Source organism: Chaetodon auriga, chromosome 4 (genome assembly GCF_051107435.1).
Source record: "Chaetodon auriga isolate fChaAug3 chromosome 4, fChaAug3.hap1, whole genome shotgun sequence".
Lineage (NCBI taxonomy): Eukaryota > Metazoa > Chordata > Actinopteri > Chaetodontiformes > Chaetodontidae > Chaetodon > Chaetodon auriga.
Window position 1 is genome coordinate 25,499,597 of NC_135077.1, and position 26,694 is coordinate 25,526,290.

The 26,694-nt window shown below is 42.3% G+C and overlaps 1 protein-coding gene across 20 annotated transcripts in view; it reads left to right on the forward strand.

The window, feature by feature from the left end:
• The window catches only part of rims1b (regulating synaptic membrane exocytosis 1b), a 71,094-nt gene extending 48,135 nt beyond the window's left edge, over positions 1-22,959 (forward strand). For 4 of the 20 annotated variants that reach the window (XM_076728003.1, XM_076728005.1, XM_076728012.1 and 1 more), the window contains 12 exons: positions 1,054-1,170; positions 1,670-1,732; positions 5,301-5,390; positions 8,974-9,077; positions 9,842-9,936; positions 10,064-10,224; positions 13,942-14,156; positions 17,962-18,106; positions 18,834-18,946; positions 19,549-19,650; positions 19,902-20,041; positions 20,182-22,959. In XM_076728003.1, the coding sequence (XP_076584118.1) occupies positions 1,054-1,170; positions 1,670-1,732; positions 5,301-5,390; positions 8,974-9,077; positions 9,842-9,936; positions 10,064-10,224; positions 13,942-14,156; positions 17,962-18,106; positions 18,834-18,946; positions 19,549-19,650; positions 19,902-20,041; positions 20,182-20,400 (1,564 nt within the window). In that variant the 3' untranslated portion in view covers positions 20,401-22,959. Of the gene's footprint in view, positions 1-1,053; positions 1,171-1,669; positions 1,733-2,266; positions 2,345-4,405; positions 4,526-5,300; positions 5,391-6,423; positions 6,502-6,984; positions 7,051-8,293; positions 8,408-8,973; positions 9,078-9,841; positions 9,937-10,063; positions 10,225-13,941; positions 14,157-17,961; positions 18,107-18,833; positions 18,947-19,548; positions 19,651-19,901; positions 20,042-20,181 lie in introns of all 20 variants that reach the window. The other 16 variants (XM_076728009.1, XM_076728014.1, XM_076728013.1 and 13 more) reach the window with 8 other exon arrangements.
• Positions 22,960-26,694: the final 3,735 nt, after the last annotated feature.

A 26,694-nucleotide genomic window follows, 5' to 3' on the forward strand; every position in this document is an offset into this window, starting at 1 on the left:
TAACAGTTGGAGGTAGCCAAAAACCGGTTAAAATATTACATTTAGCTGTAATATGTATGTAATCCAGCCAACAAAATATCAGTTATTTTTCTATTATCTCTTTCTTTCATTTGCATCTTTTTCACAACACATCACACATGTTGCTTCTGCTGCATTTGATTGTTCATCTGTAAAGTATGCAGCGGAAATGGGTTTATCGTCTTCAGTTATACCTCCAAACAACATTTATAGACTGAAATTTACATATAACAACAAAACAAAGTCATGTCAACCAAAAACAAGCAGAAGTTGTGTTCTACGATCTGTGTTTACTGACATGCCGTCGCACCCTCAGCAGTTTTGCTTTTCAAGGACTGATTTTGGTTCATACTGTAAATTTAGTATAATGTACTTTTCCGAAGCAACAGCAGAACCACCCTGGCACCCCTGTTTCTCTCTCTGTTTTCATTCATCAGTTATTTCCAATCATTCCTCCTCTCCATATTTTATCCAATGGATGTTAAGATACTATTAATGAAACTCAACACTTTCTGTATTTCTTTCAAATTAAAAGCCTAACTGGAAAGGGCCCTGTAAGCCACCGGATGCTTTTAATGTGGAATACCTCCCCAGGATGTGTTGAGTTTCACTGCTCGGGCCTTAATAAGCGGAAGTTATTGGAAATAATTTATGAACAAAAACAGCATTTCTCTTACAGAGAATACCAGAGAACTTTGACATAAAAAGAAATGATTTGGAGCTGAAGTGTTGTCATAAATCAGTTATTTTGTGATGGTACTTTGCTTGTATGCTGTGTCATTCTAATTATGTGTTCACAGTGGCGTTCTTATTTTCATTGACCATCTCGAGTTTGAACAAGTCCAAGCAAGAACACGAGGGCATCTGCTGTGCCCTTCATTTGGCTCAGCCAAGTCAAATTGTTTTGTAGGAATTCATATTGTGTCAGATTAATAAAGTAAAGGTGGACGTACTGAATCATTAGAACTACGGACCAAGATTCATATCATATCCAAAGAAACCTGTGAATCTATGAGATATCTTTGATTTCATCAGGAGTCTTGATGAGATCCACCAGAACCGCCACCACTCCCACTCGCCATCCCACTACCACGACTCCCACTTGGAGCACCAGCGCTCCGGTGACTCGGACTACGAGTACTCTGAGGACAGGTAACCTGTTGCTGGGACTTGTGGGGATCATCACAGTGTGGGATGGGGTTATGTATATGATATAGACATAATAATAGATGCATAAATACATATAATGATAACAGATAAGATGTATATGTTAAAGCACACACACTTTGGGTTAGTGCTCCTTGTGGGTCATTCAGCTCTTCATCAGTTCCAAAATATGCTTATGGAGCAGTGACTTGCTCATATTTACTTATATTTTACATGGGTTGAATCTATTTTGTGTGTGTAATGTGATATTACTGAACTAATATCTACTAATAATACTAACAGTGTGAAACTAGTCATTGCAACATACTAAGTTTGTTGTATCATTCTGTACTGCTGGATGCAGACGTAACTGAAATCTCAGAATTATGATTTCCTGGTTGCTCTCATTCATAAATTCACTTTACCTGTCTGAGTTTCCATCCTCTTCTGTTGTGTTTTCTCGGGTTGTTTCTCATTTGTTCACCCATCGTCATGGCAATGACAGTGAGGTCCTGGAGATGCACAGGTCTATCCGGGGCGGGAGTGCCGAGTGCCTGCACACAAACAGGTAAAAAAAAAAAAAAAAAAGAAAAAAAAAGAAAAAGAACAAAAGAACAAAGAAAAAAAAAGAAAACAACCACCATTCAGCTTTATTTTATTAAAATATGCCGTTTTATCATTGTTTCCATCCTCACTATACTTTAACAATTCCATCTTAACACTATTTTCAGTGAAAGCAGAGTGTGTTAATTATCTTCAGTGGACTGTAGATACCTTAGAGTGTTTGTCTGTTTTTTGCAACTGCATGAAAACACAAATCAACATGCCATATCAGGGTCAAGTAATCGTAGCATTCTCATAAATTCACGTCTGACTGCTGTATATCACCACATCAGTCTCATACAAACACACACAACATGCTGATCGCTGTGTGAGGGGATTAGGGACCTGCTCGGTGGCTTACCTCACAGAAGCCAAAGCTCTTTTGATTAATATCTTTTCTTTTTTGCATTTGATGTGTTTACTCACAGCAGTTGAATATCTTTTCCACTTTGCTTTTTTTGTCTTGCCTTACATGCATGATCTCCACTCATATAACCAGGGGCATAGGTAGATACAGCAACACACTGCCCCCCAAAATGCCCCTGTTAGTAAATGGTATCCATAAAGACATTTACAGGTAAGCGCTTCGCGTGAAAAGCAGTCTTGCGTACCCCTCTCTGTGCCTGTCCAGCTTTCCCAGACTCATTTGTGGAGGTGGTGGGTCATTTAGTTGTGGCAGTGTTCTCACAACGGCATGAATGTCCATATGTCTCCCAGTCCACTGTGCTGCTTGGGCTTGCTTCAGTTGGAGTGTGTGACAAGTTGCTTTGTCATGATGCCGCTTTAGCTAACTGAATGCTGCGTGTTTTTCTTCCCTCTGTATTATACAATCCTTGAAAAGACCACACTGGTGTTCTTACATGTTGTAGACCATAGTGCAACTACAAATCATGTATAGTTTACATCAACTCTGACCATTTTCCAAAGCATTTCAGATGATTTTAGGCTGGTTTTCGACCTTTTAGGTAGCAGTTGAGCACAGGATGTCAAGGGAGCTCTACCATCTGGATTTTGACAGATGAGCACCAAAGTGCGGTGTTCACAAGCTGTGCTGTCAGTCAATCAAACCTGAAAGCTAAACTATAAGCAGACATGGACTTTGTGAATAATGAGAATTTGGTCACCTCTTTCCCATTGTAGCACAATGATCACCACTGCATTTCAGCGAGTGGCATGGGTTTAAGTAGACCAGCCACCTCTAGGTCAGTCAGTGTGTCCACCACATTGGTCTAGACTGAAATATCTAAAAATTGTATCAATTCCATGAACTTTTGCACAGATGTTCATGATTTCCATGCTTCCTGGGGTTTTAATCCTACTGACATTACTACTTGACATTCACTTTTTTTTTTAAAGCATCTATTGGGATAACAATTATTGGATGGATTGACACAACATTTCACTTGGCCAACTTTGGTTTGGGTGTAATGAAACTAATTCCCATCAGCCTCAACTGTGGTTTGTGCTTAGTTCCTATCAGCATGCTAGCATGCTGGTGATAGTGAACACGGTAAACATTACACCTGCAAAACATCAGCATGTTAATATTGTCATTGTTAGTCTTTAGCTCAAGGCACCACATGCATAGGTATAGCCTCAAAGAGCCACTAGCATGGCTGTAGACTCCACCAGCTTTACATGAACATCAGTTTAGTGGACATGGATACTAAAAATACATATATATTTATGTATTCAACATCTAAGCTTCTGGAGTAGCCCACCCCACCCCATAGTAATGTCTACCTAGAAATCAGTCTACAATGTATTGAATGGTTTGGAAATGGTTGGTACAATGTAAAGAATATGTGAGTTGCAGTTAGAGCTAAAACCACCATTACTGTCCTTTAATGCAATTATCAGATGTTGATCCTGGCATCATAATTTGTACCAGATCACATGAGCATACTCTTTCTTTCTCTTTTTCTCTACCTCTGAACCAGCATTAAAAGCACAAAATCATCTGCCATATTTACTGTAATACTTCATCCCACCAGACACACAGACCTCCTGTGAGGTTTGTAAAGCACATTCCTCCATTTCTCTGCTCTGCTCTAATCCTTTTCACGGCACTCCTATACATTTTGTAGGCCTACTGTAGCTTGGTTTCCTCACCACGTGCTGCTTTAGATCTGTAGATTGCGTTATATAATCAGCATTACATGTAATCTCCCCACATACAGTATGTGTGGGGTCAATCCAGCGGGAATGCTGGAGGAACCATATCTACACTCTTACATAATGAATTCCTCACTCTGAGGTCACAGACAGGATGCAGTTCATCTCATGTGTTCATTTAGTGATTTGCTCTGCGTGGTGTTTCAGTGATCACCAGCAGCCACATCTCTCATCTGAGGCGATCCAAACTCTCTCTCTCTTTTTTTTTTTTTTTCACTGAGGCACGATGTGAACTGTGACTTGGAGGTTGAGCAGCTCCATAATGTCATAATGTGAATGTTGCCTCTTTGTCTCTCCTACACATTCACAAGAAGCCTGCTTAGTTTCCTGCTTGTGTTTTCTTCCCCTTCACTTATTTTGTCTCTGCTTCTTTCCATCAGTTGCATGTCATTTTTGTTTTCCTCTGCCTTCCTTTGCACGCGGCTCTTTCCCCGCCTCTCATGGGCGGGGCTCCGGCATACAGCTCCACCCTCCCTGCATGTCTAAAGAGCAAGCCGCCCCACAGGCAAGAAGGGGGCAGCACCATGCCTCGTAGCATCCTTACACACCGTGTGCTCAGGTTCACTGATGAGGTCACTGTTAGGTAAGAATGCATCCGCTTCCCGGACCATCTCCTCCCTCGTCCCCCCCTCCACCCAGGACCTTTTCTTTCTCTCTTTTTCAGGCGAAAACCTATACCAGAGGCTTATGCATGTACTGGCAGAGCATTAAACAAACTCTAAACTCCTAAGCCCTTACTGCCATCCGTGTGAGGCATTTGGCCTGAAACAGTATGTGCAATGTCATGCGACGGCACAGAGCCAACCATCTGTTGAAAGTAACTGTTGTCACAGAGCAGCATGACGTGACAAACACACAGCTGTGAGTAGATGTGAACGCTGGCTGCTCCTCTCCTCTTCACTCATTCACCCCCTCACACATACACTCTCAGAAGCGGTCCCCTCTCCCACTCAGACCTGGTTCCCATGGTAACTCACCAACCTTCCATCTGAGTGGTCTCACAGTGTATGGCCGCGAGGAATGACTGGCTATGATAAATGGAGATACAGCATCAGGGCCATTACATGTTACTGCACTGTCTGATGGCTTTCCTTATTCTCTCTTTGTCTCTCCCTCCTTCCCTCTCTTTCCTTTCTGCCCCCTTTTTCCAAACTTTATCTCACATTATCCTCCACATTTTTCTCTGTACTTTCCTTTTGTCTACCTCCTACTCATCATCCTTTTGTTCACGTTATTCACAACCTCTTCTTCCTGACACCCCTGCTTGCATCTTCTGTCCTTGTACATCTTGTCTCCATCTCCATTTCTTTCTCTTCTTTCTTTCTTTCTCTCTCTGCTGCCGTGTTGTGGCGGTGCAGCGACCTGCAGCCGTCGTTGGACAGAGTGAGGAGTGCCAGCACCACTTGTCTGAGACCAGACGCCAACTTTCACTCCCCTGACAGAGACAGGTATAAAAAGATTTTAAATGCACTTCATGAAACAAGTGAATTTAGTTTGTGATCTTTTACTTTAAAGATGAATACAGAAACTGTGGTCATATGTAGGCTGCTGAAATTGACTTCAGTTACAGCTTTCAAATCAGTTTTTTGTGGACTGCATGGTGGAATCATCCAACATTTCAGGGGTGGGATGCTGCATGTCTTCACTCCAGCTCATGTCATGTGTCACTTTCATACATGGGTGACTTGGCCATTGCACACTTTCATTAAAAAACATCTACCTGCTGTAGAGTATTTGAAATATCATTCAAAGGCAGAAAATAAGACAGAAGTTTTTGGCACAGAATGCTTAGCAGAGGCAGTCTAAATGAGTTAACAGACAAAGTTATAGAGCAAAAGGTTTGTGTAAATCCCTGAAAAGTTAGCTGAGTGCAATTTTAATGCAGACACTTTGAAGGATGTGCTCATTATTTTTTTCCTGAGGGGTGAGAAGACTTTATGTGTGTACAGTTCATATCAGTCAGTTAGCTTAGCTTAGCACAATGCCTGGCTATTCGAAGGTAACACAAACTATAAACTGTTGTTTTTACACTTTGGCTTTAGTACAGATAAAACAAATCAAATATAGCATGTTAATTTGTGAGCTTACAAAGTGCAGATTTTGTTACCTATGGACAGAACCATGTCTGTTTCCCCCTTTTATATTTTTATGCTAACATAAACTAACCACTCTCTGGCTCTCGATCATCTCATCTGACTCTCAGCCAGAAAGTTATTAAGTATATTTCCCAAAATGTCCAACCCTTCCATCAAATGAATAAGTTAAGTTCCAGTATATTTAGCACTTGTTAGGTTGTTTGTATACAGTAAGTGGCTGTAATGCTCAGATTTCTAACATGGCTTGAATTATACGATAAGTCAAGAAGAATCTCATGACTGATTTATGCAATGACATTTAAAAAGACTTTCCCTTAACTCACTAACAACCTCTCCTGGGGCTCCTACCTTGGGATCCTCCTCCTCCTACCCTCCCCCCCTCTAGGTGCTCCAACTCTTTGCCCCGCAAGACTCCCCCCAGCCCCAGGATCTTAGTAGAACATGTGGCCCCTGAGGAAGACAGGTATACCAGGCGTGCTGTCCTGCTGTCCCCTCCTCTTAAAACACCACGCTGCAGCTCTGCTTGCCTGCTTGTACCTTTGAAGCCTATCCTGTAGCCCAGAGCTCATCCTGTGATGATAGCGTAGCACAGATCTTGTGATCAGCATCGTTTCTTTCCCTTTTCCTGTAAATAAGACTGTGTAATCCCTCTTTTATTCTGCTGCACCTGCTCTTTCTGCTGAGCGCCTGTTTGAATTCCCCACTTCTCTGCCTTGAAAGCGCTTTCTTTACTGTAACGTTGTTGCTGCTGGGAAAAAAGTTGCAGTTCTCAGCTATATTGCTTTTACAAACCACAAATACCAAAGCAAAGGCTCAGTTTGAGCTTTTTACATCGTATCCAGCACATCAGTCAATATTCAGTTTTGCCATTCTGTGGGTCGTCATTCTCCATATCGTGTTTGTTTTTCTTCCTCTCTCCGTCTGTGGTTGCTGTTTGCCGAAACAGGCAGTGTAGCAATTCATCAAGTCCAAACTGTCAAAGGGGCAGCAAAAAAAGCCTTGAGGGGGACAGGTAAGATCATTCATTCACTCACTCACTCTCTCACCCACCTTATTTTATCTCTTCTCATTGCTGTTACTTCCCTCTTGAGGGATGATATCTGGCCATCTGTGACTGCTTGTCAACGCTGGATTATTGTTTTTGTTATTTAAGTCATGACTCATTCGATACATAGCCTTTAATGGTAGCTGATTCCAAAAAGCTTCCTCATAACATGTTAATGGAAGTTTGACACTCTGTAGGCTTGTAGCTGCTTGAATGTTGTGGAACCATTATGCTAAATATGAAGCTACAGCCAGCAGTTAGCTTAGCCTAACTTAAAGACTGGAAATTATGTTAAACTTCCAGCCTGGCTGTGTACAAATGTAAAAAAAAAACAAAAAAAACACTGCATGCCAGCATGACTAAAGCCCCCTAATTAACTCATTATGGTGTTAGTTTGTGGTTTTATGGGACAGAGCCAGGCTAGCTGTTTCCCCCCGTTTCCAGTCCTTATGCTAAGCTAAGCTAACAATTGCTGGCTGTAGCTTCATATTTACTGTACAGACATGAGAGTGGTATCTTCTAATCTAACTCTTTTGCAAAATAGAGTTAGATTGGGAAAAAAAAGCATATTTGCCAAAAAAAAAAAACTATTGCTTTAACAATACCGTGAGGGCATAGCACTATTTTACTTAAGGAAAAATATCTATGAAATAACTGCTGTGTTTTGTTCAGCTGACCCACAGCACAGTGCACCAGCTATATTTGATTAAGATTGTTTTACTTTAACAGTGTACACTGCCGACACATTTTTTTCCTTGTGGACCTTTGCACAGTCTAAACAGCGTCACACCAAGTGGCAACCTCCAGGGCTGAAAAACGAAGGCAGCATGAAAGTGCCAAAAACAGCAGTTTCCTCGAATGGCCACTTGAGGCTGGCTCTAAATACGAGTCAACCCCCATAGACCCCCATATTAAATGGCTAACTTTACAGTAGAAATGAACATGTTTACAGCCCGGTACAATGATCCACCTCTTTGTCCACTTTTGGATTAACTGGGAGTTTGCCGGAGTCAGGCATTAGATAGCGACAGCCGGAGCCACTGTCATTGATGGGTGACATCGCAGAGACCACATCCATATTTTATACAGTCTATGTATTATACACAGGGCCCCAAAATGAGTAACACATGTTCTATTATTTTCATTTGATTTCATTTTGCTGTATTTCTAAGGTTTTATATTTTCATTTCTTTTTATTTGCTGATGGCAGTCGTATCCAGCCCACCTCTATCCTGAGGGGCAGTAGGGGGAGAGGGGGCCCACTGAGGCCCTTTGGCCAGACAGCCCTTGCTGGGTCCTGCCCAAACTCACCACGGCTAGACAGGTGCATGCCACTGCCAGCTGTACGCCTCCACTCCCCTGTGTGCTGATTTCCGCTATGTCACACTGAGTGTGGTAATACTGTGTGCACAAATACCACATGTAAATGTTTCAAGATGCCAAAATAATGTTACAGCTCACTTCCAAGAGGTGAGGTATCCATCTTAGCTGGGGTAAGCATGTAGATATCTTGTGCTGTTCGATAGTGATTTGTGTAGTTTGTGTAAAGATTAGGAGTTCCATCAGGTCTGAAGCTGTGGAAGGTAAAGTTTATGGTATAAGTGTGCCATCTCAACATTATAATACAGTAACTGGGATAAGCAGAAATACTGTGCATAGTGTCTGTAAACACACTCAGTGCCACTTTCTTTACCTGTCCTGCACCTTTAGTGGTGATTCTGATCCATTGCTGTCCTCATGTGACCTGTGACCTTTTATACTGGCCATCAGTTTATTGTCTGTGTGAGTCAGTTTTGGGCTTCACTTAACTTAGTGATGAATACAGTTCTAATAATACACTTTTATGTCTCCTCTCCTGTCCCTTTGTGTCTTCATGTTCCTGTCTGTCAGAGCACACCCTCATGGCAGCCCCTCTCCAACGGGGACTCCCTCATCAGGTCGCAGGGCCAGGCAGCTGCCGCAGCTCCCTGCAAAGAGCAGCAGCATAGAGCAAGGTGTGTTGTGTGCAAGGATGTGGGTTTGGTTTCAGAAGTGGGGGATGCAGTACACTCATGGGTGGTGGGTCATCTTAGCAAATAACAATAACACAGTATGAGTCACTGTAAATTACATTTAGTTTCCCTAGAAGAGAGCTCTGACTTAAATGAGGCTGTTACAGCTTTAAACACACACCATTCCCTGAGTAGTGTCTCCCAGGCTGTGTCTATCCCTGACAAGTTCCACCAATCAGATGAAGGTAAGGCAGCCTGTAGGTAGCCTAGTTCTTCACTCATGCGGTTGTGACAAATGTGCCTCACAATCATATAGAGCACTCTATCCCCAAATTCTTCCCAGCAGTCTTGGGTCAAACTGAATTTTAAAATATTTTATACTGCATGTATTGGCTGATGGGTTTGGTTTAAGATGGGAGATGAGTCAGTCTCATGTACTTGTCAAATGAATACCCCGATCTGAATTAGTCTAATGTGGGAAACTCAGACCAGAAGCAAAATTTGTTCCCTGATTGACTGCGAGCATTTCTGTCTGACCCTCCTAGCATCCATCATGACAACACTTGATGTGCAATCAGTGCACATCATGCTCCATCTAGTGTCAGAAACAGGACCTGCATCCCCAAGATACTCCCCATTTGCTCCCTCTCCAGAAACACATCAATGTTTCTGATATCTTTTTCCAGGTTTTGTTTTCTGGTACTGCCTTTCTCTGTATGTATCCATAATCTTTCTGCCTTAGTCATTTACTCTCTCTTTTGTCTCAGCAGCGGAGCGAGCCCGACAGCTGCCGATGAAAGTACATTCCTACCGGCCTTCAGCCTCACATGACCCCGAGACGGACCTCAAGACCAAACGGGAGGTCAGCATCTGTGTTTTGCCAGTCATGCTGTATCCCTTTGTCCTGCACTTGATAAATTGCCTATTTTACTATTCTCACTCTCATCAAAGTGATCATTTTTCTCCCCCCTCTTCGCTTCTGTCTGTAGATGTATGCAGAACGGAGGCGCAGCAGTGACAACATGTCAGCCAGATCATCAGACAGCGATATGAGCGATGTGTCGGCTCTCTCCCGTGCCAGCAGTGCCTCCCGCCTCAGTAGCACCAGTTACATGTCTATCCAATCAGAACGACCCGGAGGACGACTCAGGTCAGCCCTCACCGGCTATTGCTCACGTGTTCTGTTTGAATGTGAGGGGTGCTGTGGATTTCAGTCGGCCATCCTATTTTAATAACAGTCATCCATCCAGTCAGTTCACCCTATCTGATTTGATCATATGTTATATGCATGCTAATCACTCTGTGTCTGTCTGTTTTATTTCTGCATGCCAACTGCTGCACGTTTCTGTCCGTCTGCATGCTCTGTCTCCTCTGTCCTCGCACACACACAAACATGCGGCTTCCGTACAATGAACGGTGGTAATCCAAACAAACTGAACTCAGATCCAAGTCATTAGAGGAGGAGAAGAAGGACAGGAGGATCTCATGGGGGGTGAATGGAGAGGAGGACAGGAGGAGGGCGGCAGGAAAGAGACGTTTCTCTGAGGAGTTGAAGCGCAGGAGACACACTGTTTCTGGAGACACGAGGGAGTCCAGGTAAAGATCAATATATCCCAAATGGTGAATTCACTGATGATGGCAGACAATCCATCTTCTCGCTGTACAACCAGGTCTGGATCCTTAAGATAGTATCCCTGAATCCCCATTTGTTTGAGACAACAGCAGCAACAGAAACTATTTAATGGTAGCAATTATAGACAACTGCTTATTGATCTCAACAGGGAGGTCATTTTCTTTTTGCTTGCAACCTTCAAAGAGAGGTTAGCTCAAATTTGTAGCGACACAGCGCCTTGCCCTTAAGCAGGGTGTATATTCACTGACACCGGGTTAAACTTGAATCTTCCATCTGAAGGAAGTTGTCCCTGCTTATTTTTGGGTTACACTTATCTTATCCAGACAGGAATATCTGGTTTAATGGAATTTCATTACGTTTTGGACCCACACATCCAAACCTTCCAAAGCATTATCCTTACTATTTCCATTTCTCATTCTCCAACTTTGTGGGGATAAATCACTAAATGGGCAAAGAAAGAAAAGTTACACATTCAATAGCACATTTGTAAATTGAAATAAAAAGGTTAATAAGACTTAATTAAGCTGACATTAAACTTTTTTATTAATAAGATTACTTACAAAGGTCATCCCAACTTTATGTAAGGATAAATTAAAGAGAATAAAAGGAACATACCTTTAAACAATATTAACACTTTAATTCAAAATGGATGTGCAAGAGGGTATGAAATCCAACTGAAGTAAATGATTAAAAAGTAGATCATGATAAAATCTCACAAAAATCCCCAAGTTCTCTTCATGTGCCCACACACTCCCACGCACAAGCACACACACGTCCCCAGCTGACCAGTAGCACTGTGCTGACAGGGACAAATCACCCTATCCCAGCGGTCCTCAGTGGGCCAGGTGCTGCTGTAGTACAGTTTATTAGCTGGCTAATGTATTGAGGTCTGGGAGGAGGAGAGAGAGGGTTTGGTTCTTTATGGCCTTACCACAGATCAATCCAAATAGAGCGTTAGAAAAGCACAGCCGCACAGCCTTTGACACACTTTCAGAGGTGTGAGAGAGAGAGATACAGAGAGAGAGAGAGAGAGAGAAACAGACAGACAGACAGACAGACAGACAGACAAAGAGAGTGAGAGAGAGAGAGAGAGAGAGAGAGAGAGAGAGAGAGAAACAGACAGACAGACAGACAGACAGACAGACAAAGAGAGTGAGAGAGAGAAAGAGAGAGAGGAGGTTTTCTTCTTTGTGAACGGCTTCATGTCATTTCAAGCTCATGGCGGATAACGTACTGCTCTCGTCTGCTCTCTGATGTTGGAACCTGGCTGTAGAGAATGGCTCCCATTCAGCCAAAAGAGCATTTGCGCAGTCAGCCGTTGATGTCAGTCATTAAGAGTTGCCTGGTTTCATTTCATCGGTAAAGGTGATGGATGGTTGAATGAGGTTGAGGTCAGAGCTCTGAAGGCCACTCAAGTTCTTTCACACCAAACTTGGAAAACCGTCTCTTTATGTATCTGGCTTTGTGCACGGGGCACTGTCATGCAGAAACAGGAAGTGGTCACAAGGTTGGAAGTGAATGATTGCGTAAAATGTCAGTGCATGTTGTAGCATCAAGGATTCCCGTCATTGAAAACCCTTCCAGAAGGGTTGAGCCCAAACCATGAAAAACAGCCCCAGTAGAAGGAGAGACATGAAGATACAGGACAGTGAAGTAAACAACATTCCTTTGGCTGTGCAGAGGCTGATGTCACATCAGTTCTTAGGCAGAGGCGAGTTTGTGTCTGTGTTCTAAGGCTGTGATCAGACAAACACTGAAAACACAAGTTTGAATTCAAAATAGCAGACAATGGAGTCAGCGGCCATTTATAAAACCGGTCGATTAGTTTGAGAAGCAGTGTAATGTAGCTTATCTACAATTCAGACAAGGGGTCAGTTTTGAGAGAGAATATGAATTGCTGATCTGAAGATGTAGAGGGCCATCTGACCTCAGGTCAGTTTTCACTCAGATAGGGATATTAAGATCAGTATTCAGTGGGTACTCTCACGTCGGCTTCAGGCCAGTTTGATGATAGGTTATGGAGGTGACTGAGCACCTTCAGAGGAAAGGAAATAGAGGTGCTGTGAGGCTGCTCTGACCCACTTAACCCTCCTTACATTTTCTTTTATGTTCTTCAATCTTTCCTCCCTGCTTGACATGCTTATATGTCTTATATATGACTCCTCATCAATTTTAAATAATTCATTTGTAATCCTCAGATTTCTTGCATTTCCTTGGTGTCACTTATTCAAGAAGTTGACTGTGCATCTATGAAAAGAAACAACATCACATGGTTTTCAGCCAAAAACAACAAATATGATATTTTTGTATATATGTATATAACAAATATATCACACACTGTACATACATGGATATCAGTTGGCATTTTGTACACTATCGTTTGCCATTTCTGTCATATTTGTCCCTTCTTTCCTGTGCATGTGTCTGTATCCCCTTTGCATGTCTCAGATCCCTCCTTGCATGCATCCTGTGTTGTGACTGCTGGGACCCCCTCAATCCTCCAGACCTGGATTTTCCCCTCCCATCCTCTTCTTCTGCTGCACGCCCTTCCCTAACCCCCCTGCAGGGGGCGGTTGAGAGGCCTCAAACCACCCTACCCCTTCCCAGTCATTCCCCGGCTTCCCTGAGCGACTGGACTGTGGCTGTCAGGGGTCCACTGGGAGTGGACGCTATGGGCGACAGGGGCAGCATAGCTGGGCTCTCCTGCAGCACTTTGACCCCCTCTGAGGGGATGGACATGCGGCAGCTCCTCCGAACCCCTAGGAGGCAGCATCGAGTGCTGGGCAGCTTCTGCCCACGTGTGGTGGCTCGTTTGAGGAGAATGAACTTGAGCACATGATATGATTGTCAGCTTTGGACTGATAGAACTGTTTAGTCTCATTTGATCCCTTTTTAATCAGAATGGTCTCTCAAGGTCTCAACTCAAGGCCCAAACATCTGTTTTATACTTAATTGGTAGGATGTGTCACTTGTCTGTCACCATTCCCCTTATTTGAAATCCCAAATGTTTGCTCATCTGTTATTTGATCACATGCTGTTTGATTAAACATCACTCCTCAAACACAGTCAGTTTGACATGTTACAGTTCTCATCATCAAACACTTTTTGTCCACCAAGCTCTTTTGTGTTCTCCTAAAATGAAGGTACAGTATAGAGGAAGTAACAGAGGCCTTAGTACATCCCTCCTCTCCATCTCATTAGATCACAGTGTCCCTCATTGTCTTCTCTCTCCAGTCGGCAGATACGATCGGTAGGCCGCAGCATGCTGAAGAGCTCCAGCGTGAGCGGCGAGATCTACACCCAGGAGCGCACCGACGGCAGCCAATCAGACACAGCGCTGGGCACAGTGGGTGGCGGCAGCAAGAAGAGACGCTCCAGCCTCAGCGCGCGGGTGGTGGCCATCGTTGGCAACCGCCGCAGCCGCAGCACTTCACAGATCAGCGGCCCAGGTGAGTTATGATGGTAACCCTAAATGTTCACTTGTGACTGTATCCCACTGGTTGTGTGTGATGTGAATGTAGCCAGTTGCCTCCCAAAAAATATGATGGGTATTCTAAATATTATTATGCGTGTATTGTGTATATATTTCATCTATTGCAATGGAAAGTAAATGTTCATGATCTGAGATGTCGGGGCTGCAGGGTCTCCACTCTAAGCTCTGCTAGACTCAGTGACAATTTTAAAATAAATTGTGTCATTAAGATTATTTTTAGGCTTAAAGCAGGGTGTATTTCTGGGCATATCGCCTTGAACGACAGGTGTCTCAACCCACCACACCCAAAGCAATCTTTCTCAATCTCAAAATGCCCTTCAGAAACACTTAGTTGATGTCACAGACGATACATCGTTATATAGAAGAGATCTCAAACTACAGGCCCATGGGCCAGATCTGGCCATGTTCATAAGGTTTGCCAAGTCTGAGAAAACAAAACAAAAACACCCTGATGATGTCATCATGATGTCATCAGGTCATCGGGGCTGTCCCTGTTTGGACCTTTGGATGTCAGGTTGCAGTATGGGGGGGTTATATTTTCAGAGCTTGACCCATAACATGCTTTTTCTGCACTGATTTTGACCATGCTGTCTGAATGTGTCTTTCAGAAGTGCAATACTAAATCATTGTAGCATCCTTGTGTGGTTCTTTTCAAACTGGAACAAGAGTAGAGATTATTAAGTTTTTCCAGGTACTGGAGCAAAGGTTGGGAGCAAACATTCACTGTCTTAGAATCTGCACAGATTTCACTAAATCATGAAACTGTTTTTCACTTGGAGACAAAGATTTGCCCTGAGGAGCAGACCTACTGAAGCACCACAAATTGCAAGTGTCCTTTTGTTCTGTGAAGATGTCTTCTGCTGCCCCAGTGCTCTTTATACGACAAACAAACAAATAATATGTTTCAGAGAGTTTCAGAACATCGTGGCCAGCTGAGAGCCGCTTGCAGCTCAGCTCCCAGTCACACAACGCAGTCTGGCTGGTCCAGCATGCACTTGTACCACAGGGGGGGTATAAGACATGATGAAAGCTCAACACTGTTACCCCCCTCTTTGTAGTGGACATAAAAAGCTATTAGAGAACACCAGGCCTAAGGGGGTCTCTCACCCTCTCTCCCTGATACAGAGAGGAGAGAGAGGATGTAGAGATAGTACAGAGATCAAGCTTAATTTGAAAAATCTTTCCTGTTCATGATGGGTGAGAGTAAAAGCAGGTAAGGGAGACTCATGTTTGGGTTTTTACATTTTAGGATTTTAGCCTGACTACAATGGTTATTTAGGTAGGTCGTATGTTGCTCAGGCTGTTTGAGTGCTGCTGACCACCTCACTTTCTAGGTGTAAGAACTGATCTCATGCTCAGCATATACAAGGGATGATGGTAGACTCAGAAGAACAGCTCAATTTTTCTCTTTGCACCATACGTGCCAATATTATGAGTCAGAAGGTGGACGCACCCTGGGCCAAGATGCCGAACAGCGTTCTTTGGGTTGTTATTCTGCCCAACAATTTCCTGTTTACTACTGATTACCACATTCAGTAGGACATGGGTGGGACTTTGGCTGTGCTTCAGACGGAGACATCACAGAGTCCTGAACTGGATCTCTGAGCTATCTTGAGATTTTCTGTGAATTCTTTCATATAAAAAAGGCTCTGTCCCACTGACAAATGTACTCTGGGAGTTCGTCCATTTATCTGTAATGTTTTTTTTTTTTTTTTTCTTTAGCCACAACATTGATTAAAGGGTATTTTTTGGGATTTATCTTTTGATGTCAAAGTGTCATTGTGAGGAAATCAATAGTTTATCGGGGAACTCCACCATCTTTAGTTTAGTACTGCTCAGCCTGTGAGAACAGTTACATAATATCTTCTGTGACTCTGGAGTCTGACAGGATAACCCTGATGATGTCATTAGGGTGGTCTCACTTTGGAGTTGGAAGCTACAAAATCAAAACCAGAAGCCTGATTTACAATCTGAGAGTGTGAGGTTTGTGGGTGTTTGTCAGGCAGGGAGGATCTAACAAAAGATTCTTTTGAGTTGCATCATGGGAAATGTTAAGCCGGTATTGTATGAAAGTGTGTATTAGACCCACCGGTCCACCATGTCAATGTCACATTTTGGCTCGTCTAGGCGTGAAAAACATGTATTCCTTATTCAAGTCAGTCAATGATAAATATACAACGTCTGGTGAGACTTTCATAATAAAGCTTCCTCATAAATATTTCACGGTTTGGTTAGGTTTAGGCACCAAACCTACTTGGTTAGATTTTAGGTAAGATCATGGGTTTGGTTAGAATAAGCTTGTTATTTATGTAACTTAAGTATATTATATACATATATAATGTTAATCTGCGTTTCGAGTGGACTTGCTACATAAGTTTAAAACATCAACATTGACTTTTGGTTTTGCACAGGACACAAACCCCGTCTCCTACCCGTCCTGTGTTTGACCCGTCCATCCACCCTCACCTGACCCACATGTGGACTTTGTCACTCTTTGTATCACATTCGTCCTTTGGTCCTGTCATTATCACTCTGCTAGAACTGCACCTTCATATGACCGTGTCCTTTTCACGCTGAGACGGGGAGGAAAATGTGCACTCACATGCTATCCTCTAGTGGAGTAACGGGGTATGTTAGATGTTTTGGTGTGATCCTGGGCTGGAAATGTAGGATTCTTCATTCCAGTTTGACCCATACGAGTGACTAAAGGCCCATACTGTTTCCTAAACAAAACAAAGGCTAAGATAGGATAAAATAAGATAAATTTTTATTGATCAGGGAAATTCAGTTGTTACAGATAGCAAGAATAAAAAGGAGAGGTAGAAAAAGCACAAATAGACAGTAAAAAGGATACAAAATAATGTCAACTATGTATATGTACATTATGTACAAAAGAGTAAAAGTTAAAGGGGTTAAAGGAAACTGTTCCCTTATCCTCTGTGATTTTCTGCTCCCAGTGAAACAGTTTGTGGGAGATCGTTTAAAGGAAAAGTTGGACATTCATTTTGGGTTCATTTGCTTTCTTGCCGAGGGTTACAAGATTAGACTGACACCACTCTCATGTCTCTCATGTCAACCACCAGCAGCCAGTTAGCTTATCTTATCACAAAGACTGGAAACAGGAGGAAACAGCCGGCCTGACTTAACGGTTCAGTATGTGATATATATGATATGATAAGGTATTTGTTTTGGTAGCCATGCTAGCCACACATGCATATCACTGCAAGTGAGTCCCTCCCTGTGAAAGTATTGGCTGTCCTTACATTTATAAAGAGTAACTTTATTCCATTGTCTTCCGCATTGAATCTATCATTAGTTGTTTTTACAAAACTAATCACAGTTAGTTGTATTTAACACTGAAGATGTGAAGAAATAGCTGTCAGCTGCCTGTTTAAACTTTGCATGACATGGGGGTGGTATTGAGCTTCTCATCTAACTGTTGGCAAGAGAGTGAATAAGTGTGTTTCTCAAAATGTTGAACTGTCCCTTTAAGAAAGCAAGAAAAACTAGCTGCTGTTGAGTTTCACCTCTACCTCAGTGGACAGTGTGTTTTCTCTTTGAATGTGGAATCAGATTTTGTCTATTTCAATAATTCTGTGGTTTGGGTCAGTGCGCAGGCGTAACTCATTTCATCAATGTTGTTTTTACTAGTCTTACATGTACCTTTCATGTTCTACTGTAAATTTCTGGGTAAATAAAGGTGAAAAACAACTACAGCTACTACATTATTGTGATTTTCCCATCTCTCCTCTTTCTTCCAGAGGGGAAGAGTAAGAAAGAGAAGGGTGCACCCATCCAAAGGAGCACAGAGACTGGCATGGCAGTCGAGCTGACAAGAAACATGAGCCGCCAGCCCAGCAGAGAGTCCAACAATGGCAGCATGAACAGCTACAACTCTGAGGGGAAGTCAGTAAACCACACACTTCCTGTTCAGATCAGTTTCCACCAACCATCAACTACACTTTCTCCACCCCCCGCCCTTGTCATTTTGTCCATTTATTTCTGTCTGTATGTACTTTACATATCCTGTGTTTTCAAGCCGCAGTGTTTTTATACATTCTTGTGTTCTGTTCTTTCTTCTGTTCATCTGTTTCAGATGGCAGTTTTTACACTGTGAAAGCTACTGCAGCTTGAAATGAACTACTGTCTCACAAAAATAAAACAGCATTAGTAAAATGGAGGATAGTCTGTATGCCAACATATTCTGAGGAATTACATCCAGGCGCACGCTGCCATTTTTGCATGTATGCGTCAGATGGCTCCCAGTAAACAGAGTGTAATGTAAAGAGCACACTGTAAAAAAAACATTCAACTTGGGCTCAGTGAGGCGATGATAAAACACAAACTTTGACTGAATCAAATTTAGGCCTCGTGTTTTCTGTGACGGATTATCTCGCATGGGCAATTTTCAAGATGTTTTTCATGCTGTAGACAATGACTGGCAGCTCTCCTGAAGGCAGCAAAATAAGCTCTGATGTCTCACAGTATGCTGACTGTGTACAGACCAATGTAGAGGAGAGACAACCACCGACATTGTCCTTATAAGAATCCCCCCTGTGCTAATGTGACTTTGGTTTGTGATATTGGTAATGTTTGTTGTAATTAATTCATGTTTTTGTGTTTTCTGTGGTAGTTTGATCTTCCCTGGAGTGAATCTGGGTGCCAGCAGTCAGTTCAGTGACTTCCTGGATGGCCTTGGACCAGCTCAGCTAGTGGGAAGGCAAACACTGGCTACTCCTGCTATAGGTAAGACACTGGTGATAATTCTCACTTCTTCTACACTCTGAACAGGTCGCCAGCCAATCACAAGGAATCTTTTGTATTATTATTATTATTATTATTATTAGTAGTAGTAGTAGTAGTAGTGGTAGTGGTAGTAGTAGTATTGGATGTAGTAGTATCAGCTCTCGTTTATTTCTAGTGTGTGTGTGGTCCAGGGTATTTTACTATTATTAGTTAGTGAGTATTTCGCCCACCTAGTTAGAGATAAACCTTTAATTGAAAAGATCAGTAATAGTGATAATATAATACCATAAAGTATAATATATAATGTAATAATATAATCAGTTATATTATAGTACAGCATGAAGTATGCATTAAACCATTTAGTGAATATTGCACCTATACACACACGTGATGAAGAGCTAAGTGAACCGCGGTGCTCTCATCAGTGTTAATGAAAGATCCCATAACATGTACTGTACATTTTCTGGGCTGACTGCAGTCACTACCTCAAACACTTGTGCTTTCTTTCCTCTTCATCTTGCAGCTGCCAGCACTTTCAGCTCTCATTGATGTCTTCCTGTTATATTAAACCAATCATCTGTTCACTTTTCTGTGTTTCCCAGGCGACATCCAGATTGGTATGATGGAGAAAAAGGGTCAGCTGGAGGTGGAAGTCATCAGAGCTCGAGGACTCGTACAAAAGCCAGGATCAAAATCCCTCCCTGGTGAGAACCTGACCGAGCTTGAGATACCAAAGAGCAGGTTATCCCTCCCTACCTCTCAAGACGTTGGCCTTAGACTCTTCACAGTATTACATAATATACATCCAGGGGAACCCAGCAGATAGACTCGACTGAAATGTGCCCTGTGCTTTTCTTTCCCATATAGACATATGTGAGATCTGATCTGGATTATACTGGCAAGCCCCTGTGTTCCTCACTAATAACTTTCTTTATTGTTTTGTTTCTGCCTTCAGCTCCATATGTCAAGGTCTATCTGCTGAATAATGGAGCGTACGTAGCCAAAAAGAAAACCAAGATTGCACGGAAAACACTTGACCCACTGTACCAGCAAGCACTGCTATTTGAGGAAAGCCCACAGGGTAAAGTCTTACAGGTGAGCTGAAGATATAATTTCTCTACATCAAAAACTTAAATGTTTTTTTTTCTTTTGTTGTAAATTCATACTGCTGAAATATGTTTCAGCAGGAGGAACCAAACTGCTGTGTAATTTGACAGAAAATGATTTTCCTTCAGGTGATTGTATGGGGAGACTATGGTCGCATGGACCATAAAAGCTTCATGGGAGTTGCACAAATCCTATTGGAGGAACTGGACTTATCAAGCACAGTTATTGGTTGGTACAAGCTGTTCCCACCATCCTCCTTGGTGGACCCGACACTTGCCTCCCTCACGCGGCGGGCTTCCCAGTCATCACTCGACAGTTCCTCCGGACCTCCTGGGGTCCGATCCTAGTGGACCAACAGCTCTACACCACTCAACGAGTAACAAACTCATGGAAGTACTGTAGAGAGAAACAAACAAAAAAATGATGGCGGAAATGTAGAACAACAACAACAATCAGAAACAGTCACAATGAGAAAGCTTTGTTGAGATCTGACAATCACTTCTGTCGCGATTAATTTTGTCTGTTGTAGGGAGCGCCACATTTCAGTGTTTCATATCCATTCAAAGAAAAATCTCATAGTTGTAGTCTGTGTGTGCTGAAGACGCAGGGCTGCCGACAGACAACAAGCAGTACGACGATTAAGTGTCAGAGAATCATATGAAGCAGGGTGATTTTTAACTGAATCAATAATAGCAAAGAAATGTATGTAAGCATCGGAATGTATGGACTCGAGACAGAGGTAATCACCCTCCACACCTGCAGGTGGCGCAGTCCTCTCTGTAGTGGCCTCCTCCAGAACCCCAACAGACTGCTGGCACCTCTGCCCCCAGGCAGGGTGCTCCCGTTTGGGTATTCAGTCTGGAAGTACAGGGCCTTCTTCTGGTGCCTAGACCTTGGAGCCGCATCACTGGTCCCTCTCTCTCGCAAAATCCTCTTTTCAATATGTTTACCATGGCTGCTCTGTGGCCACACTGTTTCAGCGTGTTTGCTTTGTCGTTCATTTCTTTCCCTTTGTTACTACTGGCACAAAATGTTTTTACAGTGCGTAAAATGCTCATGATAATGTTGTCAGTCTGGTGTGTGCATGGAGAGAAAAAACAAAACACAAGAGATAAAAAAGGATATAAAAACTATTAAATGTCTGCAAGTGTTATGCGGGGGTGGGGGTGGGGGTGGGGGTGGGGGGGCTGGTGATGATGACACAGCATAGATTTTTACACTTGACAGTGAGACTAACGTGCAGCGTTGTTTTCCTTGTTCCACCACTGGCAAATGTTCAGGCCAGTCGTCTTTGTATAGATGTATATTAGGCCTCCCAGGAGGTTGACCAATAAATAAAATTTATGTCACTTTGAAATATCACAAGGGTAAAACATCACTGTAAAAAAAAATAAAATAAAATAAGGAAATCTTTGTTCACCCACGCAAGAGCAAGATAGGACCGTCCAATTTTTCACATTGTTTGGGGAGTGCATTCCCTCACCCCAGCACGTTTCAGGTTTCTATCCAACCCTCAGTTTACATTCTTTTGAAAATTTAAACACAAGCACAAGAGCTTGATTTTTTTACAACAAAAAGTTAAACTTTTTGAAAAAAACATGTCGTTAAAAAAAGAAAAAAAGAAACAATCCCGTCACTGGTTCTGTTCATGTCACTGTCTTGATAATAGGAAACGGACAAAGAGAAAAGAATCGCTCACAGTTTCCCTCATGCATCTCTGTGAATGTGAAAGTAACCAATCAGACTGATCTGTCGGGACACCAACACCAATGCTCATCCTCTGTTCGGCCCGCAGGCTCTTCCCACCAGGAAAAAGGCGGGGCCAGCATGACTTTGGAACCTGTTCCAAGCTGCATGCACATTTTTGTAAAACGAAACAGATACAGAAAAAAAGATACTGAACTAGATACGTGTGTTAGTTCCACATACTGTAGGGCCGCTTGTATGTTGCATGCAGTTGTACAGTTTGCTCGTACTTGAATATTAAAGAGATAAAACCAAGAAACCGAAGCCATTCCCATTACGCAAAGACATTTGAACTCAACTGCAGTCTATTCCACGTCCCTCAGTCCGGTGCTGAATGTCTCTCAAACTAAGTCCCAAGATTACGTTGATGTCTTTCCTCGACCCTCTGGAAGATGTACTGTACTGTACAGTAGTACTGAGCAGACCTCACAGCCCCTCTTACTGTTACTCCACATCATAGTATACCTCCAAGGGGCTGAGATGATGTATGAATAAATATGTACAATTCAGATCCACTTATATGGAAATATGAATTATGTTTCAACATAATGATTTCAGATATGCTAACACATGAACTGTTAAGTTATATAAAGAATAAATGCAGATGCACAGAGAGTCATACCCTGTAAATACTCAACAGCCATTCACTGGGTTTTCATTCGGTTCAGTGATAGTTGCAAAGGGGCCAAGTCATATAATGAGGAGCCGTTAATGTCAGTAGGGACCATGCAGTGGGAGGACACAAGGCCATGGTCTTTGGTCACGTACTGGCCGATCTTAAACACGTGGCCGCAAAAACTACAGGTGTACCACTACTCTCGAAGTCGTCATCTGAACACTTCTTTGTGCTTCAAACCCAATGTCTGAACCCTGGCCATGTTCAGTCCCACTTCAGAAGAGTTGGCTTTTCTTTTCATCGTCCGGTGAAGCTGGTTTTCCCTTTTTTTTTTCTTTGTCAGTATTAACAAGAAAAAAAAAAACTGCTGATTGTTTACAACTTCTGTGTTCCACTGAAACAAAAAGAAAATTGAAAAAAGTAAAGCATTCACTGCAACATTTCTTGTTTGTATAACAGATGTGGCTCAAATGATGTGTATGTTTTATATTTAAAAAAAGTTCATTTTTATTATTTACAAATAAAAAGAATGTGTGGAAGAAAATTGCTTTAATTTCAGTGTCTCAATCAAATCTCTAAACTAAGCTAAATCATATTTTGAGGGGTTTTATTTTTATTTTTCTCTCTGCCTACCGCTACCATAGAGGTCAAGGTGAAAAACATCGGCCATGTTTCAAATTGGGGTCTGCTGCCAGGTTTGTGGCAAAGTTATTTTCCTCAGTCGCATAAATGTCCTCAGTCAAATAAACCTGCCAAATTCTGATGAAATAACCAAAAAGGTGCCATGAGGTCTCATGTTAAAGGTAATTTGACATTGTGTGAGAATCTGAATATTTCTGCCACTCTCATCACTGTACAGTAAATATGAAGCTACAGCCAGGAGGCCATTAGCTTAGCTTAGCATAAAGACAGCACCTCTAAAGCTCACTAATTAACATGTTACGTCTCGTTTGTCCCATAAAAAAACAAAATGTTGCTGTTTCTTCCTTGCTGTTTTTATGCTAAGCTACACTAACTGTCTGCTGGCTCTATGTGAATATTCAGCATACAGACATGAGAGCGGTATTGACTTTCGAATCTAAATTTGGCAACAGAGGATGGTGGGGGTGTTTGCAGATTCTGAGGCCTCAGGCCACTAAAAGCACCATATATTCTCACCAATTCTATACTTTTACACATTTAGTTAAAGTTATGGACCAGAACTAACTCATGTACTGCAGTCACTGTACTTAAGTATTCCAAGTTTCTGGACAATTATATTGCCACTTCATGCATCTCAGACAGAAATTCTGTGCTTTTTATTCCACTACATTTATATAATGGCTGTACTTACCAACTATATAGCAATTTCTGATGTTTAAGTGGTACAACACAAAGAAATGTTATATGTTAGTATAGTTTAGTGTAGTTTATAGCTACGGACGCTAAGAAGGATTAGGGAGTTGCACTGTGAATGAGCAGTTTGACTTTAGCATCACCTTTAGCACAACGTTAAAATACTGCTTATATGTCATTCTACGAAAAGTAGCAGTTGTCATCATGGAGATTTAAAGCTGCACTGATCAATATTTTTTGTATTAACAAGGGACCAAATGACTGTGTTTAATGTGCAAAGTGATGCTCTGCAGCTGCCCTCAGCTTGGTGTTACCCCTCCAACTTGGCTGTTTTGGTTCACTCTCCCAGCTCTCATCGACATTGTGTCCAGCAGCACATGGCAGCTGTTTAAAGCAATAAAGGCAGTGTTCTACCAGCCCGGCACCAAACGGCAGACAAGCGAAGTTAGGCAGCTAAAGAGCCAGATACTTCCCTCAGGAGCTGGTGGAGAGCAAAACAGAACAAAGGAGAGACAGAATATTGGCCCGACATTTTCTGTTTCTGTCAGTATCTTTTCCATTGACTGTCCATCCCTTCCTTCTCATTTAACGTGATAAATCTCATTTGTTGTTGCAGTGGTTAATGAGGGAGGAGTCATTTAGGGAGGTGTGGACTGCTACACTCATTCTGCCAGAATTCTGCTAATTCGTGTTCCATTAATCATTTTCATCAGTTACAGGCAAGGCTGTGCCTCCCTGTCACAAGCCCTGCTCTCTCCATGTAGCTCCTGCAGAAGAATGAAAAACAGAGTCTCATACAGTAGGAGTACATTTCTGCAGAGCAACAGTTTTAGCATGTAGTATTTGTTGATAAATGCACACACCAGCTGTGCACTGCTATAATATAACAGCATATGGCTCTGCCTTGGGTGCTGCTATATTGTGCCTCACTGAAGAGGAAGTCGAACCAATATGGCCTCACGTGTGACCTCACATATGATACAGTGCAGCAGAGGGCTTGGGAGATTTATGTTCCACATCCTCTTGTTAAATAAGCAGAGGGCCCCCGAAACAACATCTGCAGGCAATCTTGGCTAACCCTCCCACCAGCCTCGCCGTGCCAGCCGGGCCCCCGGCTCGTCACAGCATCAGGGGTCATGACCTCCGTGTACAAAGCCTGGATACAGACCCTGGTGGAAAGGAGAACTGCAGATCATACAGATCAGAGGTCAACATCAAATTTCCATGCTGCTCCCAGGAAATGGATTAATCTATATAATCAGTTCAGACGTCACACATCGGTGGAATCAGAGACCATGACTGGAAGTGCAATACAAACATTATGAAGTTCATTTTTAATATTATCCATTAAGATGACCTTCCCAAAGAAACAAAAAAAAGTAAACAAACAAAAACTTTGGGAAACAGGACATAAAACTGACGTCTGTCCTGATATGAAATAGACTGTTTACTTTGCTGTACTTTTTTTTTCTTCATTCGTATGCCTTTACTTGTTGATGAGGCATGACAGGGTGCATGTGCTTGTTGCAGGAAGCCACCTCACCATGTGACAAGATTAGATGATACAGTTTGAAAGCTTACCACTACTTTGAGGAACAAGTAGAAATGTTGAGTTCCACTTTAAGATGTACAGTGAAAACATTTTAGGAGTTTAGTTTCGTTTTTAAGTATCAGGAGATACACACCATCTTTGAAAACGTTTTTAATGTCTGACCCACTAGTTGGCCGTAGCTTGCCTACTTAAAGTAGCTCTCAGCACTCTATCTGATTCATTGATCTGCTCTTAGTCAGAGCCACTTAGACTTGATGTCAGTGTAGCAGGAATACATCTCACAGCCTAGACTGCTAATACTACAAGCAACCTTAATTTAACCGTGTGAGCTTCAGTGCTCAAAAATATTCCTGTGACCATGAAGTCTCATTTACTTCAGGGGTAAACAACAAGAATTAGAAGTGAGCGCGGAAGAGATTTGTATTCAAAACTGTGGCCTTCTACTGCTTGTCTGGCGCTGCAGCCACCAGTAGATGGCGTAGTTTGTTGGAAGACAGGAAGACTTAGTACTCAGAGGACGTCAAACATCTGCAGGTAACAGCAAGGCTTGCACACTCTCGGGTTCAATAGACACTTCCGGCCCCTCAGACTCTCAGTGGCTTTCAGATACTCATACATACAAAGAGTCTGCCTCCCCCTCCTCACTTACTCAAACTTCACTGTAAGGACAAACAACGGTCTTCCCTCATGTGGTCAGTGCTTTGCTGCGTCTCAGGACAACATCCAGTCTGTGTGATGATGAGGAAGCTTGAGCAGATGGTTCTGTAAAGTTAACAAATGTCTAGGAGAGGATGTGCACTGAGGGTCTGAGGGGAAGTTCATGTCGAGACGTAACAGACGTGACATTCTTCTTACCGCTTTCATTTGAGGCTATGGTGACATATAGGAAGCTGTAGTTTCACTTCATTAACCCTCCAGACACACAGTCCAGCTTAATCTGAATACACAGACCGATGGGGGTCAAATGTGTTGTGCATTATAAACAGCTTGGACTTGATAATATGAAAGCAGCACAGCACAGCAGCAGTGACAGCAGAAGACATCAGAAGGTGGGATACCTTCAAAATCAAGTCATTTAAGAGAAACGTGTCTGATGCCACGTGGTTGCAGTGACAGTAGGATAACAGATGACAGAGCAGTCTTGAAGGAGTGACGCTGCATGGTTTCTCTCGTGCAAAAATAAATCAAATACAACATCAACAACGTTTGATAAAAGCATATTTACAGAACACATACTACTCTGTTAAAAAAAAAAAAAAAAAAAAAAAAAAAAAAAAATCCTTGGATTAAAAGTCTTTTTGGTCACAGTATAATATTTTCTGCAGATGTTCAGTGAGCCGTCCTCAGTGGTTACTTTTCCAGCCGACCAAGTGGAAAATTCATCAGAATCCA